The 18,873-nt window shown below is 41.3% G+C and overlaps 1 protein-coding gene across 1 annotated transcript in view; it reads left to right on the top strand.

The window, feature by feature from the left end:
- The first annotated feature begins 1,721 nt into the window (after positions 1-1,721).
- The window catches only part of CCDC126 (coiled-coil domain containing 126), a 42,297-nt gene continuing 25,145 nt past the window's right edge, over positions 1,722-18,873 (top strand). Inside the window, exons 1-2 of the mRNA XM_073676544.1 lie at positions 1,722-1,883; positions 12,142-12,509. Of these exons, the coding sequence (XP_073532645.1) occupies positions 12,272-12,509 (238 nt within the window). The 5' untranslated portion in view covers positions 1,722-1,883; positions 12,142-12,271. The remainder of the gene's footprint in view (positions 1,884-12,141; positions 12,510-18,873) is intronic.

The following is an 18,873-nucleotide window of genomic DNA, read 5'->3' as shown; positions in this document are numbered from 1 at the left end:
GCTGCCCCTTGACTATGTCTCAATATATATGGACGTATCTGCTTAGATCTACACTGATTTAACTCGTTAGCAATCCATCAACTAGCTTAAGACAACAGGAGACAAAAAAAACTACAGAAACAAAAACAGACTGGCAACTCAACATGGATCATAAACTGTTAAAGTAAGTGTGATGACCTTAAAGTATCACAGATTAAACAACGTAGATGGATGAGATCTATATACCAGTGATTAGCTGCAGAGCATTGCAAGTACAATGATAGTGATGAGGGTAGTAGTGCCTGCTCCTGCAGTGTCCACCTGTAAAAATAAGACTAAAATAAAAAAAAAACCATATACTCACCTGTCCTAAGTGTCCCTCGCTGTAATCCATGCAACTGCTCAGCAGAGGAGGCGGGGAGAATGAGTCGCTGCAGCGAGCGGCCCCAGAGCTGCGCTCAGTGAGTGACAGGACACCGCTCCTGAGCTCAGCAGAGGTCCGGCGCCCACATTACTGATATCCCCACTCAGCACTGCATCCCGATGTAGTAGAGTCGGGAGTTGTGGGACGTGAGATGGATTTACGGCGGACCCCTTTGGATTATTTCAATTTTTAAAGGTAACACGCAGACTCAGTTCCTGAGCCCGCATGAAAGTCAGGGAGCTGGCACAAGACGTACCTCCAGTACGTCATGTCAGTTAGGGGTTAAATAACTTGCTTTATTATTTTTATTATTAATAAATAGTAAATGTGAAAATAAGACACTTTGTTACATATCTTATCACAGAAATCAGCTTCCTTCTTCTGGACTGAACTTTTATGCTCAAAATTCTCAATTCTTGAATGAAAATCTCATCAGTTAATACAGATTTTCCCATTACTGAGATAGATGACAGTTGGTGCTCATAAACTTCTATGGAGAACTGTAACTATCATTTCAGGAGAACTTGCAGCAGAATTTCGGCCTCCAGCTCCTCCCTCCATAGAACTTTATGAACACCAACAAGTCATCTAGCTCAGTGATTGGAAGATCTGAATTCAATGGTAAAAGATTGTACAGGAATTGCCCATGAATTGACAGATCTGTCCAGGAAGAGAAAGAAGCCGATTTCCCTGATTTATGGAAAGAAGTCGACGGTTACGCTTTATGGTATAACGTGCCATTCTGAGCCTGATGATTTATGGCATTCATATACCGTAGTGTGAACATGGACGAGGGTCATCCTGATGGACACGCGGCAAAATCCTAGCGGGAAAAAATCTGCCAACTGTGTAAGGATCACAGGGATTTGCAGCCATGCGGGAAGCGGCTTTGGGAAGACTACCAACATGGCGGCGTGGCCAATAGTACAGCTGGGCTTCATCCACACTGCTGTTACATGGGTCAAGGAACAAATTACAAACGCAGCTGAATTATCTGTAACGCAGAGAGCACCATGATCTTTCATCCTGCTCTGGACATAACAGGAATTACTCCAAACCATCATGTAAATAATAGATGACAGATGAGAGCTGCTGTCTGCAGAGCCGTGCATTACCACAAATCCATAAGCTTCATAAATGTCCCTCCACAGCGGCAATCACAATGCAGCTGACCGCCGCCATACATCCCAGTGTAAACAGTCGCTGACAGGAAGAGCGGGGGCACCGGCTCAGAGGGTGACCAATCACAGGATACAACACGTGCTGGCCGTGCAGATCAGCCAATTGCAGCCCGCCTTTCTTACTCACCCAGGAAGAGTCTCCGCTCCCTGGATGTGCACTTGTCATTGTTTAGTGAGTATCGGAGGCAGCAGGATCCGCACTGTCACACGGAGCAATGGGCTGGTCCGCCCACCCAGGGCGGGTGTAGCGGCTGCATCCGGGGCCACACAGCCGGGAGCCTTCTGCCTGACTCAGCCGGGTAAGGGGGTATTGCTCATGGTGTGGGTGATGGTCGCGGCTCATCTATATATATATATATATATATATATATATATATATATGGAAAAGTTTGAATCGGGTGTAAGAATTCCTTCAAAAATAGAAATGCTAAGAGTTTATTGCGTATTAATGAACTAAATGCAAAGCAAATGAACAAAAGAGAAATCTAAATCACATCAGTATTTGTTGTGACCTCCCTTTTTCCTTCAAAACAGCATTCATTTTTGCAGAAACACCGCAGGGAGAGTTCTCTAAACATCTTGGAGACCAAACCACAGATCTGTGAGTAGATTTGTGCAAATCCTGCAATGCCTTCAGGAGGTGTCTGACTCCTAATTTATTGTGCAGCAGGAAAAACGACCCCCAAACCTACAGCCATTGGCAATAAGATGTATCCTCATCATATAGAGGAACAAAGTTCATCAAGTCTGTTTGCTATTACATGAAGAGACAGGAGGATTTGTACAAGTGACAACTACAGATCTTTGGTTATTTCTCCAAGATGTTTGGAGCAGCCTCCCTGCCAAATGTCTTTGAATACTGTTTACAAGTGTTACCTAGAAGAACTGAGGCTTTGATTCTGTTTTGAAGGCATGTTGCGGTCACACCAAATATTGATTTAAGGTTTCTCTTTTGTTCGTTTACTTTGCTTTCTGTTAATTGTTCAACTATTAACATTTCCATTTTTGAAATGTATAATACTTGGAAGCCTTTCTTCCCTACACCTGCCAAAAACTTTTGCACGGTGCTGTGTATATAATATGTTTTACTGTGACATTTCCCATAAAGTACATGAATATTATGGAATGTATAAGTCACTGAGGATAAAGTGCTTGAGGACATGGTATTCCAGCCTCACCGATGTCATGTAGTACCCCAGTCTTATATGCAGTGCTCCACCATCGTAATATACGGTATACTTCACAGCCATATATCAATATTTGCATTGATAAAGACAGTTATCAGATATGTCATTGTCTGGTACCTATAAAATGTCAAAAATGTATGGCAGATGTGCGATGAGGAAAACTATTGGACAGGTCCTCGGGAACCACAGTGGTTTACTTTAATGGCTTATGTAACTAGATAGCAGTAGAGAGTCCCAGACTGGTCCCACCAGCGCAGAGATAATTGACAATCTGTTACATATTATCTCAAGGTTAGCAGAGGTCTAGTAGAATTTGTTTATTTTACTCACTTAAATAGCATCATTAATTTCTCAGCGTTTTACAGATGGGCAGCACGGCTTCTCAGTGGTTAGCACTGCAGCTTTGGAGCGCTGGGGTCCTGGGTTCAAATCCCACCAAGGACAACATCTGCAAGGAGTTTGTACGGTCTCCCCATGTTTGCGTGGCTTTCCTCAGGTTTCATCCCACAAAATTATTTTTTATAGGGAATATAGATTGTGAGCCCCAATGGGGACAGTGCTGATAATGTCTGTGCAGTGCTGTGGAATTAATGGCGCTGTATTATAAGTGAGTAAAATAAATAAATGTCTCCTTATTCCTCTCATTTTTATTATATATTATCAGATATGGTGGCACAGTAAATTTCTAATCCTAGATAACATCTTTTTAACTGTCGGCTATCTCTCTCATGCCCACATATATATCGACCAATACCTCATTATATGGTATATATATTTTTTGCACTAAATACTGCTGCCCTTTTTTGCTGTGTTAACACTCAATTTAGCTGAGTGTTCATATGTTTTCAGTGGGAAAAAGGGAGAAAGCCGCTGGCTTATGCCTTTATACATGTTACCCAGCTGACTTTTGTGTACATGACCTGTTATGTGGCCAGACTACTTATAGGTAAATCATATTTAAAGGAAATCTGTCAGCAGTATTTTGCTAAGCAATCTGAGATGGGGACAGAGACCCTGATTCCAGTGATGCATCACTTACTTTACTGGGTGCAGTAGTTGTATTTCTCTGCTGCAGATTTAGCAGTGCTCTGAAAGCTGAGCTGTGTATACACACCACTGATTGGCAGCTTTCTGTGTACACTGTATATTGACAGGAAGCTGCTAATTAGTGGTGGGGGAAGGATTACACAAACAAGTTGGCGAGAAGGCACGAGCCACCTAGTCCTCTAGCGATAATCTCCTGCTGATAAAACACTGATTTTATTGAAACTATAAAACACAGCCCAGTAAGTGACACATCACTAATATGAGGGACTGAGGCCCTACTTCATGCTGCTGTCGGATTACATAGCAAAAACCTGCTGACATTCCTTTTAATATTCATGTATTCATATTTGTGTTCTTGGACTGTGCAGTAATGTGCTCGCCTGTTAAAGTTTAATGAAGAAGAGAAGTGATTCTCCTTCGGTGCAGCGTATCGTTTTGTTGGTTGTCAAGAAGACCTTTCTTTTCCTTACAGCTAAATCATTTGCACCAGGTTCACATAGTGCAGTATTTTATAACCAAAACATAAGGGATATACAGAAAAGAAGGATGTTTCTTTGTACTTCCCTCCTTTTTACAATTATTGTCTTTGGATGAAAAATATAAAACTGCTTAATCACTGCTAGGTCACCTCTCATTTATTTCTGACTGTCGCTGTGTTCATAGAGTTCAGTTTAATTTCTCCACTGAGGTCTATGGGAATTACTGAAAAGAGCAGATTGGATGAGGTTTCCAGCAGTAAGAGTTGTACCTATAAGGTATTTATGGAACCTTGTGGCTATGCCTCTAAGGGCAGGTTCAGACGAGCATAGATACTCTCATCTGAGAGAATCGCGGCAAGAAGGCTGTGTGCCCACGATGCGTTTTTTAAGCATTTCCGCAGCGGCAATTCCGCTGCATAAATGCTTAAAAAACGCTTGGTTGAAGGGCAGCGATGTTCCCCAATGATAATCCACATGTGCTGTGCACATGCTGCGGAGATTTCTGCTGCGGATTATCATTGCTGAAAAAAACGCAGCACTACCAATTATTTTGCGGAAGCTCTGCGTCTTCGCCGCCATTGACTTGCATTGGAACGCATGGAATCCGCATCACTGTATATGTAGGTGCGCATTCCATGCATTCTAATGTGCGGATGGTACCCAGGTCTAGAGAAGAGGAGACTCTCCTCCGGACCTGGGTACCATAGATAAAAGCATAAAATAAAAACTAAATATATACTTACCTTCTGGCAGCCCCCGCTGCACTCCTCCTCGCATGCCGGCAGTTCGCGATGCGGATTATCATTGGGGAACATGGCAGGTCTTCTACCATGCGTTTTTTAAGCTTTTCTGCAGTGTTTTTGCCGCTGTGGAAACGCTTAAATAACGCACCGTGGGCACACAGCCTAAGAGTATGTTAGCCATGAGTTTTTTCAGGAGTTTTTGCTGCAGAAACTCTCCAAAAATCACAAGAAGTTCAAAAACCATGAGTTTTGAATGAAGAGATGGAAACTTTCTGCTCTGAAAACTCCCATCCGTGTGAGCCGTATCCCTAGAATGGAGACGCTGTGGTATTTATAGAAGCAGCTCTTTTTCCCCTTGATTTGCACCTTGTAGGTCTGCAGATCTGAGACTGTCATCAGGGTTTCTTTACTCACCACTATGGACTGCAATAGACAATTAGTGGTTTTCAGGTTGTGGCATTTTTTTTCTCCCCTAACAGAAGAATACAACAATAAACTGAGCTGCAGTGATAGTCACAACTACAGTGCACATCACCACTGCACCCAATCACTGAGCTCAGTGGCTTGTGCCATCTACAGTGTGACATCTCTGCGGTAGCTTGTAAACAGAGACTGGGGCAGCCAAAGATATCTGCTGCTTGAGCAGAGATAAGCAAGTACCAGTGCAGTATATTGCTTTATCCCTCTGGATAGCCAATGGGTGGAAAAACTTTAAAACTGGAAAACCCTTTTAAAGGGAACCCGACAGGTGATGCATGCTGCCCAATCCATGTTTGTCTCATGTATCAGACTCTGGCTCAAGGAGTTCAGCCATGTATGTTTAGCTCTGATACTCTGCAGCATAGAGGAAACATAGTTTCAAAAGCCGTTGGGGACTGAGCTTCACAGGAGACTAGTCCGCGTCTTCTCCACCTTGAGTGACCTATACACGCACACAGCAAGGGACCTGTCACTCCAGGGCAGTGGGCAGAGAAAAGTCGTGGGAGATCTGTCCAACTACCATACTCAAATCTGGCCATACTTTTGAATGAGTTAACTGAGAATATCAGTCAACTGGTTCTGATTGTCTACTCTAATGGAAGAGTTTGTAACTCTTTTATCTGTCTTTTTCTGAGCTTCTCTCAGCTGATTTATGAGCGCAGATTGCATCAAAGTTGAATTTGCAGGGAACCGAAGAGCCTGTAAAAACCAAGCAGTGCAAAAATATCAATAAAACCTAGTTGCAGAAATTATTTTTATCCCCAAATACATGCATTTGAGTGTCTTAAAAAATTATTGGCATTCGTAAATAAATGTGCCATCATACGGTTTATGGTTAAGTGTAGTGTAAATAGCCCAAAAAAGTGTGTGTGTGTGTATATATATATATATATATATATATATATATATATATATTTGTTTTTTTTTTGAGAAGTAAAGTATTGTGAAATCCTTCATTTATGAAGCAGGTTGTTTGCCAATATCCTTATTATAAGATTTAGTTGGCTTCCTCCCACAGCTGTAATATGTTGAAAGTCCGTTCTCAGCAGGTAACTGCTGCGTTTTAGTACAAAGCACACAAGGATATAAGGACAAATGACTGAAGAAGCTAATAGAAGCGAGTGTAAAGGAATAAAGGTCTGACTGCAGAGAGATTATTGTAGCCGATCAGCAGTTAAATCATTAAACAAGCTCTGCTTGGTTCAGCATAAATCCAGCTGTTTGGATAAATGGAACCGAATGTGGGGGCACAACAGTGGGTGAAATAATAGAAAAGATTTTACCAAGATTATTCTTTAATTCTATTCATAGCAAATTTTAAAAAAAAAGTGTCCGTTTTCAGTACTGTGCACAGTGGTGACCTGCTTTGTTGTGAGGGTTTTCGATTAGACATCAGTATTAGGGCTCCTCCACTGATGATGATTTTCTGTCACTTTCGAATGCCTAAAAAAATAAGTGTTTTTTTTTTTTTTTTAAATGTAATCTGTTAATTGGAGATTTTTTTTTGTTTAGTGTCCTTTTGTACACGTGGGATTTCCTGGGCTTATTAACCCCATTCATGACCTATAACGTATAGGTGTGTCATAGGTCGCCTCCCCCTCTTTGGTGCGGGTTCCGGGGATGAGCCTGCATCTTTTCCGAACCATGACAGCTGATCTAATCAGCTGTCATGTGCCCCTAACATCAGGGCTGTGGAGTCGGTATAAAATGGACCGACTCCGACTCCTAAAATATATAATAAATTGGGTACAGTAGTTCAATGCTGTTTGTGGGGAATATTTTTTCATAGGAATTTGGGAAAGTTATGAAATGTCCCATAAATGGCTGTTCTATTCCTGATCTAAAGCTACATTCACACACAGCGTTTTTGCTGCGTTTTTTGAGGATTTCTTTTTCAGCTGCAAAAGCAGATCAGCTTTTTAAAAAACCGCATCACCTGAAAGGTTTTTGAGCTCATAGATAATGTTTTCAATAGCAAAAGCAGATTAGAAAAACGCCGAACAAACTGACATGCTCATTCTTTGTGAGGATTCGTTTTTGAGCCCAAAAACGAATCCTTACAAAACGATGTGTCTGAATGTCATATCTTGAAACCCATTGACTTTGCTGGGATGCGCAGAGTCACTGCATTTTACTGCAAAAAACGGATCCGCAAAAACGCTGTGTGTGAATCATGGCCGTAGCCAGTGAGGGGGGGGGGGGGCAACTGCCCCCCCCCCCCTAGAAGCAGGGGCACGCACCTATCAAAACTCACTTGTATGCTGAAGTGCTCCCGTCCTGCACCGGCTCCAGACTGCAGGGGGCAATCTCCCCTCCTCTGTCCTGTCTTCTGCCGTCTTCACCAGAGAGAGGAGGGGGAGTGGTGCCTGCCCTGCACAGGATCAGATTCCTGGGCCCGGTGCTGGAGAAAGTGAAAGTACTACTGCTCATCTCTGTCACAGGAAGGTAACTAATTCTAATATTCTAGGTGATTATTATGTGCTCTCTGTACAATGTGTGTGAACTATATGTGCGATATGTGCAATGTACTATTTGCTGTCTGTAGCTGTCATCTGTCTATCACACACTATCTATCCCTCCATGTATTCATCCATCTATCCATTCATCTATCCTTTCATTTATCCCTCTATCTATCTATTTATCCATCCATCCCTGTATCTATCTCTCCATCTATCCATCCCTGTATCTATCTCTCCATCTATCCATCCCTCTATCTATCTATCCTTTCATCTATCTATCCTTTCATCTATCTATCCATCCATATGGCTATCTATCCATATATTTATCCGTCCGTCCCTTATCTGTACCAAAAAGAATGAAGCTCTGACTGAGGTAGCAGTTAGGATGAGTGGCCTACAGGAGGACTGCCAGGCGCAAGAGGACTTTGGTCCTGACAGTGCTACCTCTGCCATATCTTCATCCTCATCAGATGAGGAGTTTGACTTTGACAAGTATTTGGATGACATGGAGCAGGCGAAGCGTTGCCGCAAGGAAAAAGATTTCACTCCGTCTCCTATAGCAAGCAGATTGACCATATTTCAGCAAAATGTTTCACTTGCTCTCAGAGAAATAGAAAAATTCAACCGTTCATCAAAACTGACTGTGCATGAGGCAATTCCTTTATACCCGGAAATTGTTAGAGATGTTGCCCATGTGGTTACGGCTTTGCCTCCAACCCAAGTTAGTGTAGAGAGATTGTTCTCTAGCCTTAAAATTATTAGGTCAGATTTGAGGTAATCTATGAAGGAGGATCTGATGGAGGCAATTCTATTTCTTAGAACAAATTCATAGACTGCACAAATGTTATTTAGTGTGTTTTTGTTGAAAACTGTTTTTTGCCACTTACATAGTTTACTACATATATATATATATCTATATATATATCTATATATCTATCGATATTACATAGTGTATTACATATTTACAATTTATTACAGTTTTTTGTGTTCTAAAGTTGTATTCCAATAAATATATATTATGTTCTATTTAAATATCTTTATTATTGTATCATAAAAATGATTAAATGTCTGATGTTCACATTGTACTACAATAAATTTTTCACTTAAATATAAGCAATATATGTGGGAGTCAGTGTAAGGGAAATTGAGGAGTCTGAGTCGCAGGTTTGGCTTACCGACTCCACAGCCCTGCCTAACATGACAGCTGTTAACATGTTGAATACCACTGTCGATCTCCAACAGAGGCATTTAACATGGTCATAAGACCCGCCCGTCGGCGCACCCGTCACATGTTCGCAGGTCGCCGATGAGTTGGCATGACAACCCGGGGTCTGCAGGAGACCCTTGTGGTTTTCATTGCCGGTCTGCTATGAGCGCCACCCTGTGGCCAGCGCTCACAACAGATGAGCATTTCTACAACACATAGCAGGGCTGAAGCCCTGTTATGTGTAGCACAAGTGATCAGATAATCGCAGCTTCTAGTCTCCTAAGGAGACTATTGAAGCATGTAAAAAAAAAAAATATATATTAAAAAAATATATATAAAAGTTCAAATCACCCCCTCTTTTGTCCCAATCAAAATAAAACAGTAAAAAAAAGTCAAAAATACACATATTTGGTATTGTTCAGAATCGACCGATCTATCAATATATAAAAAGAATTAATCAGACCGGTAAACGGCGTAACGAGAAAAAAATCTAAACGCCAGAATTACGTTTTTTTGGTCACCGCAACACTGCAATAAAATGCAATAACGGGCGATCAAAACATCGTATCTATCCCAAAATGCTATCCATAAAATCGTCAGCACGGCACGCAAAAAATAAGCCCTCACCTAGCCCCAGATCCCGAAAAATGGAGACGCTACGGGTCTTGGGGAAAAATGGCACCATTTATTTTTTACAAACTTTGGAATTTTTTTTCACCACTAAAATAAAAAAGAACCTATACAAATTTTGTAACTACGAACTTGTAATGACCTGTAGAATCATAATGGCAGGTCAGTTTTAGCATTTAGTGAACATGGTAAAAAAAAATTGTGGAATTGCGCTTTTTTTTTTTTTTGCACTTTCACCACACTTAGAATTTTTTTACCATTTTCCAGTACAAGATATGGTAAAACTAATGGTGTCGTTCAAAAGTGCAACTCGTCCTGCAAAAAAACAAGCCCTCACATGGCCATATTGACGGAAAAATAAAAAGTTATGGCTCTGGGAAGAGGGGGAGCAAAAAAGCCCAAAGTGGGGAAAGGGTTAAAATCCTATGGACAGTCCTATTGTAATAATGGCATACTTACAGCATGCGGCATCTTGGAAAAAGCCACTAACAAGACTTCATACGATGTGCATTTGCACTTGTCTGTCACCCCCAGAGCACATTTTAAAGTCATCAGTTAAATAAGAGTCTTATAAGTCCATGGCAGTGTAGTGTAGTTTTCTCTAACTTTGTGCAGAAAATGATCTTTACTTATTGTGAAAGTGAGGGTCGTCAGTGCACCATTAGGATTCCATATAGCTTAGATAGCGGTCAGCCAAATGATAGTGTGGCCTATTGTTTGGCCAACAGCTATCTTTCTCACCTCCCCCTGCACACAGGAGCCGCATGTTGCTGACCACTCTTTTGTTCTTGGAGAGCGGCTGGCTGACGTTTCTGGTGGGGGCTTATTTCTAGAGAACAAAAGGATCGGCGGTCTAAAATTGGTGATGCCAGATCGATCATTCCGCTAACATAATCGGTCTGGGTCCCTATACACATTACTGTCAGACGAACACGTCAATAATGGTGGTTTCAGCAGACGTTGGCCTAATGTGTTTAGCTAGTGAGGGGGGTCTTTAGTTGTGGCACAGCATCCAGTGCATCGTTCCTACCCCCAATTACCATCCCTCTTTGCTCCTCACAATGTCGATTGACAGTCTTTGCTTTCCCAGAGCAATTTCTGCCTGAACTGAAGACTTGGCCATGTATATACTGACACTGCCGGAGCTGAGGGTGTGCAACAGACAGGAGAGGGCAATATCTGCTGCGCCTGCGTAGACCTATTCTGACTACCAGATTACTTCAGATTGAGTTTTGACCAGGGCTGTGGAAGTGAAGTCGGTATAAAATGGACCAGCTTCGACTCCTAAAAAATATATAATAAATTCGGTTCAGTAGTACAATGCAGAATGTGCTGTAAATGTTTTCATAAGAATTTGGGAATGTTATGTCCTATAAATGTCTGTTCTGTTTCTGATGTAAGGATTTGGGCTTTTAGTTGAGATGAATCTGTGCTGCCCTTTATGTACATGCTCAGTAGTGAGGCAGGGCTGTGGAGTTGTAGTCCGTGTCATGGAAATTGAGGAGTTGGAGGTTTGGCTTACCGACTCCACAGCCATTTCCACCCGAGTCTTGTTTCCTTTTGCAGAATCATTGCAAAAACTTTGCTAATGAGGTAATTCAGTACTTGCATATTGATGGCCTATCATTAGGAGCCCCACTGATCAGAAATGGATAACTTATTTATTGCCAGATTCCTTACAGTGACTTTTCTAGTCTGAAAATGAAGTTATAGGGCACTTTAATTTCAACTGCTCAATCATTATATTCTCTACATCATCTGTCTGGAGACCTCCATACATAACTGACTGTTGTCTGGTCCTGTTAGCGTGTTTAGTTGATATTAATATGTACTGAAGCCTAACTTTTGGTTTTATGATCAGCCAATTAATGAGCATTTTGATTGTCCGTATGTTTATACTTGCAAGTGATCAGGCCACCGATTTCATTCACCTTGGTGAAAGGGCCTTTAGTCTTTTTTTTTTTTTTTTTTTTTTTTTTTTCAGTCTTTATTTTCCAAATTTCACTGATTTACCTGGGTATCAACCAGTGAAACTTTGACTTGCAATGAAGTCCGTCTTTTTGACAGGAGAAAAAATGTTTCCTGCAGCGCGTTTTCCTTTGTCAGAGCGGACAAATCTGATGAGTCAATGAACAGATCTACTTATTGGCAGGAATATATCAAAGTTTAGTATCGGGATCTGTGACATGGCCAAGGCTGTAAATGACAAGGGGACATCCATTGTGTCTAGAAGAACAAAGTTTTACCCGTCAACTTATATTCTAGGCTTTCTTAATGTGAGCACTTAATTTCAGAAAACTTTCATGATTTTTTTTTTTTTTTCAGATGTAATTTGAGAGAGAACTTTATTACCATGACCTGTACAAGTGCCTGTCTTCATTCCAGTTTTGTTCTTTGTGTGACACCTTGAGAAGAAGTAAATCTCCAGTGGAAGCTGAGCTGCCGGGGAAATAACATGTATTTAACATTCTCTAGAAAGTCGGTCTCCCAGAAACTGAGCATTTTACTACTTGCCTTTGGATTCATATGGGGTCTCATGTTGCTACGATACACAATTCAGTATCCCAGACATCAGAGCAGCACTGAGCTCAGGGAGCAGATCTTAGACCTGAGCAAAAGATATGTGAAAGCCTTGGCTGAAGAAAATAAAGACATCGTAAATGGAGGGAGTGGAGACTCCATGGCAGGATATGGTAAGATGTGCAGCAAATGAAAAGGTTCTTTCTCTTTAGTCATTTGGTCACTTGCATTGGTAAAACGTCCCATAACCAGATACCTGCAGACATTGACTGAATTTTAAATTGCATTCCTACTATATTGACAATACTTATAAAGTTGAGGTATTTAGGACACAAATTTGTGTGCCCAGCGGCAGGCATTCAGTATTCTGTGAGATCATACGGCCACTGTAACAGAACCAGTTTTGGAGGTAACTGTGTGCGTGTATGTAAGAATTAAATAAATAAATTTAAAAAAATATACATATATATTATATACACACAGTACAGACCAAAAGTTTGGACACACCTTCTCATTTAAAGATTTTCTGTATTTTCATGACTATGAAAATTGTACATTCACACTGAAGGCATCAAAACTATGAATTAACACATGTGGAATTATATACTTAACAAAAAAGTGTGAAACAACTGAAAATATGTCTTATATTCTAGGTTCTTCAAAGTAGCCACCTTTTGCTTTGATGACTGCTTTGCACACTCTTGGCATTCTCTTGATGAGCTTCAAGAGGTAGTCACCGGAAATGGTCTTCCCACAATCTTGAAGGAGTTCCCAGAGATGCTTAGCACTTGTTGGCCCTTTTGCCTTCACTCTGCGGTCCAGCTCACCCCAAACCATCTCGATTGGGTTCAGGTCTGGTGACTGTGGAGGCCAGGTCATCTAGCGTAGCACCCCATCACTCTCCTTCTTGGTCAAATAGCCCTTACACAGCCTGGAGGTGTGTTTGGGGTCATTGTCCTGTTGAAAAATAAATGATGGTCCAACTAAACGCAAACCGGATGGAATAGCATGCCGCTGCAAGATGCTGTAGTAGCCATGCTGGTTCAGTATGCCTTCAATTTTGAATAAATCCCCAACAGTGTCACCAGCAAAGCACCCCCACACCATCACACGTCCTCCTCCATGCTTCACGGTCGGAGCCAGGCATGTAGAGTCCATACGTTCACCTTTACTACGTCGCACAAAGACACGGTGGTTGGAACCAAAGATCTCAATTTGGACTCATCAGACCAAAGCACAGATTTCCACTGGTCTAATGTCCATTCCTTGTGTTCTTTTGCCCAAACAAGTCTGTTCTGCTTGTTGCCTGTCCTTAGCAGTGGTTTCCAAGCAGCTATTTTACCATGAAGGCCTGCTGCACAAAGTCTCCTCTTAACAGTTGTTGTAGAGATGTGTCTGCTGCTAGAACTCTGTGTGGCATTGACCTGGTCTCTAATCTTAGCTGCTGTTAACCTGCGATTTCTGAGGCTGGTGACTCGGATAAACTTATCTTCAGTAGCAGAGGTGACTCTTGGTCTTCCTTTCCTGGGGCGTCCTCATGTGAGCCAGTTTCTTTGTAGGGCTTGATGGTTTTTGCAACTGCACTTGGGGACACTTTCTAAGTTTTCCCAATTTTTCGGACTGACTGACCTTCATTTCTTAAAGTAATGATGGCCACTCGTTTTTCTTTACTTAGAATTTGTATTATGGCAAGAAAAAAGCAGTTAACAGTCTATTCAGTAGGACTATCAGCTTTGTATCCACCTGACTTCTGTACAACACAACTGATGGTCCCAACCCCATTTATAAGGCAAGAAATCCCACTTATTAAACCTGACAGGGCACACCTGTGAAGTGAAAACCATTTCCGGTGACTACCTCTTGAAGCTCATCAAGAGAATGCCAAGAGTGTGCAAAGCAGTCATCAAAGCAAAAGGTGGCTACTTTGAAGAACCTAGAATATAAGACATATTTTCAGTTGTTTCACACTTTTTTGTTAAGTATATAATTCCACATGTGTTAATTCATAGTTTTGATGCCTTCAGTGTGAATGTACAATTTTCAATGTCATGAAAATACAGAAAAATCTTTAAATGAGAAGGTGTGTCCAAACTTTTGGTCTGTAGTGTATGTATGTATGTATGTGTGTATATATATATATATATATATATATATATATATATATATATATATATATATATATATATATATATATATATATATATATATATATATATATATAATCTCTTTTTTTTTTATATCTAGCAAAGCCAGGTAGGCTAGGGTTAAATCCTAGCACGTCAGGTCCTGATTAAGTGCACCTGAATAGCAATGACTAGAACCAGGCCATGTGTTCACTGGTCAGTCAGCTGGGGGAGCTGAGCAGAGGGGATTTTGTTGGAGCTGGAGAGAGACTAGCCAGAATATCTGAAAAAAGACTGCAATTGTTGTGTGCACCAAACCTCAGGTATCACTGGTAGCTATGAACTACAACTATTTTGTGTGACTGAACTGGGACTAGCTCAACCGTGTGTGAGTAGCCAGGGTCTGTATTGTTTAGTTAGCGGCCGGACAAGGATAGGGATTTAATGATTTTCTTTTCGGTATTGTGCAACCAGTGGAAATAAATACTATTCTGTATGTGATGTAAAAACCCTGTGGCTCTGTGTTCCAAGTGGCTACCTGTGAACCCCTAAAAAATAAATATATTTATGTATATAATACTTAAATATTTACGTTACATATAAAATATCTTAGCCACTACTGGACAACCCCCTTTTTTGTTTTATATGGGGCACCTAAGAAGATGTTAAAGGAGTTGTCTGGCCTTAGAGTGACTGCAGATTTGTGAATACTCCCAGCATGCACTCTATGCGCTGTGATGAGTCTCACGGGGTGGCCACATTCAGACTAGATTTGTCCAGTTTGCTCAATAAACTTGTGTTGAGCAAGGCTGCGCATGTCTAGTTGGCACGTGTCTGTATGTATGCAAAACACTTTTTTTGTTTTACGCGCCCAGCACCAGGGAATCCTTACAGTGCGAGGATTCACATAGTGTGACTGCAGACTTGTGCCCTAAGCTCGGACAACCTCCTTTTAACTTAAGTTCTGTAGTGAAACAACAGGACTTACTTTTGATTTAACCACAAATGCTTGTTTGGCTCTGAAGTTGGCAGTAATCCTAAATACACACACTTCGCCCTGATTCCCTCCTGGGTTTTTTTTTCTTTTATAAAGTACAGGGATTAACAGTGTGACCACTAGTAAGTATGATGGTCTAGCCCAATCTACAGAAAATCTCCTCTGCATAAAGGTATATTAGTTAATTGCATATTGTTTTGCCTTTGTGTACTTACTGGATACATAGAAAAAGTCATCACTTGGGCCCTGCAGTATAACATCAGTGCAGTGTGCCATTCTGATTGCTAAAACTTTAGATTACGAACAGTCAGTGCACATTCACTTTGGCATCGCTATCTCCACATATAAATATTAATAGCAAACCTTGCACAGAATTGCAAAACATGGTAATAGCAGCATCTAAAATCTGCTTCAGGTAAAGGGACATCCACACGGCGTTTGGTACTTAAACTAGCCAAAAATATGTGGTCAAACTTAGTAGCTGTACTGCTCAGTGTATTTTATATATTATTTTAATAAAAAATCCAGTTTACTACTTTTCTTCTGTGCACTTGGGGCTGTGGGATCCTGATATATCCCAACCAAAACATATGGCAGAAGATCACCCTTTTTGCAAAAGCTTGGCCTTAAGTCTATGAGCACTTTAGTACTTGTGCCAAGACCTTTTCCCATCATATAAGCTGACAGTACGTCAGATGTGGTGTAAATTGGCCATTTGTTGGATGCACTTAGATCTCCTAGTTGCTAGATGTTTTATTATTTTAGCAATTTTAATATATCCACAGTGGCGCCATATTCTGTCCACTTCACAAGCAGCAAATTGAATGGCAAACCCACTAATGCCACTGGGTTAAAACCGAAGCGAAAGCATATTTGCGCTAAAAATGAAATGGATGGGCCGTCAACCATGTATGCAGTTAAAATGTTTACTAAATAATTAGTACATACAAATACAATAACCAAATTCCTTTGTTAATACATTTGGATTTAATCTACCTTCCACATGAATATGCCAGGGTGCCACCTAAGTGAGATCACACGCAAGGAACTCTGCACACCGACCAATGGGTCTTCCTATGGACTACCAGGTACTTTATAGGCAACAGTTCACACCAGTGTACTCGCAAATTGAGTTACCTGCACTTTATGGCTTGATCTATTGCACTAGATGTGTATTATATCCTAAGGCTCCAATTGCCACTAATCAGCTGCGGCTCGGCTCCATCTTAGCTATTCATGTGGAAGGTAGATTAAATTTGAATGTACTAACAAAGGAAACAGGTTATTGTATTTGTATGTATTGGAGATTTAGTAAACATAATATTTTTACTGCGTATACAGTTGATGGCCCATCCATTTATTTTTTAGCTCAAATATAATCCTTTCTCTTCTGTTTCATTATTTTGCAGTAACATCTGTAAAACTTAATGTAACAAAGTTTGATTTACGGAGCAGATTTACATGTACATTTACCCTCAGTGGCAGATACTGGATGGATGGTAAGTCGTGTTGAGCGATACCTTCCGATATCAGGAAATATCGGATCGGATTGGATCTGGCCGATACCCAAAAAGTATCGGATATCGCCGATTCCGATACCGGAAACCAATGCAAGTCAATGGGACACAAAAATCGGAATGAAAATAAACCCTTTCTTTCCTTGTAGGTTAATTCTACATGAAGGAAAACAACTAACAATAATGTAGAATGTATTGGGGGAGGTGGTTGCCCAAATCGATGGGAACAGTGCTCACAGTGAAACATGAAAAGCTGGCAATTCAGCAGCGGCATACACCGGTACCCGACAATTTATAACAGAAAGAATAGAGCTTCACACATAGATTAGATAGATAGAAACATGTCAGTCACATATATATGAAGTAGAGTGATAGTGTTGCTTACTGTACTTGTCATTTAGTGTAAATGATTTATTAAAAAAAATATTAGTGTTTTCATGCACAGTCTCTTTAAAAAATCCGGCCGGCAATTCAGCATCTGTACCCGACAATTTAGAATAGAAAGAATAGAGAATCACACATAGATTAGATAGATAGAAACATGTCAGTCACATATATATGAAGTACAGTGACAGTGTTGATTACTGTACTTGTCATTTAGTGTTAAAATAAAGGATTTATTAAAAAAAAAATTGGCGTGGGGTTCCCCGTAATTTTAGTCTCTAGCCGAGGTTAAGCAGACGGCTGGGGCAGATGTTTGAACCCTGGGAAGGGGGTAATACCCACGGAGCTCCCCAGGCTACTAATATCAGCCCCCAGCTGAATACCTAGCCTTTACTAGCTATTAAAATGGGGGACCCCCCAAAAAAAAATGACGTGGGGTCCCCCCTATTTTAATAGCTAGCAAAGGCTAGGCAGACAGCTGGGGGCTGATATTAATAGCCCAGGAAGGGTGCCATGAATATTGGCCCCCTCCCAAGCTAGAAACACCAGCCGTCAGCCGCCCCAGAAATGGCGCATCCATAGGATGCGCCAATTCTGGCACTTAGCCTCGCTCTTCCCACTGCCCTGTAGCGGTGGCAGTGGGGTAATAGGGTTGGGGTTGATGTCAGCTTATAATGCCAGCTGACATCAAGCCCAGGTTAGTAATGGAGAGGCGTCTATAAGACACCCCCATTACTAACCCCATAGTCAAAGTTAAAAAAAACACAAACACCCAGAATAACATCCTTTAATTGAAATAAACACACAATTCTTTATTGTTCTAAATTAAACCATACTTACCATCACGCCCATTCCAGCTGAAGCCAACGATCTCCTGCAATAAAAGAAAAATAATAAAGCAACATCATCCTTACCTTCCCATGGTTCCCAGGACAGCTTCAGCTCTGCTACATCGAGATGACAGGCTGGACCGCAGCAGAACGCTGCCATCCAGCCTGTCATCCCGCGGACACTGAGAAGCGCAGGCATGCTTGCGCTCCTCAGTGTCTGGCTGTGACGGCATCCAGATGAGCCGTCAATGAACTCAGCTCACCTCATGCACGTCACTGACAGCGTGGGAGAATTCTCCTGCGCATGTTGTGAGCGTGAGAGACTCTGCTCATCTGGATGCCGTCACATCCTGACACTGAGGAGCCCCCCCCACTGCAAATTGCAGTCCGCAGCCACCCCGGAAAATGGCGTGTTCATAGAAGCGCCATCTTCTGGCGCTGTACCCAACTCATCCAGGGCCCTGGTGCGGTGGCTCACTGGGTAATAAAGGGTTAGGGCCAGCTTGGTATTATCAGCTGGCCCTAAGCCTGAAATTCATGGGGTCACGCCAATATTAGACATGACCGCCATGAATTTCTAGTAAAGTATTTAAAATAAAAAACACAATACCCAGAATAAAGTCCTTTAATTGAAATAAACACACAATTCTTTATTGTTGTAAATTAAACCATACTTACCATCACGC

This window comes from Phyllobates terribilis, unplaced genomic scaffold (genome assembly GCF_046119375.1).
Source record: "Phyllobates terribilis strain yellow unplaced genomic scaffold, ASM4611937v1 Scaffold_4__5_contigs__length_816908805, whole genome shotgun sequence".
NCBI classification, from domain to species: Eukaryota; Metazoa; Chordata; class Amphibia; order Anura; family Dendrobatidae; genus Phyllobates; species Phyllobates terribilis.
Note: the sequence above shows the minus strand (reverse complement) of the source record. Positions and strands in the feature narration are given on the sequence as shown.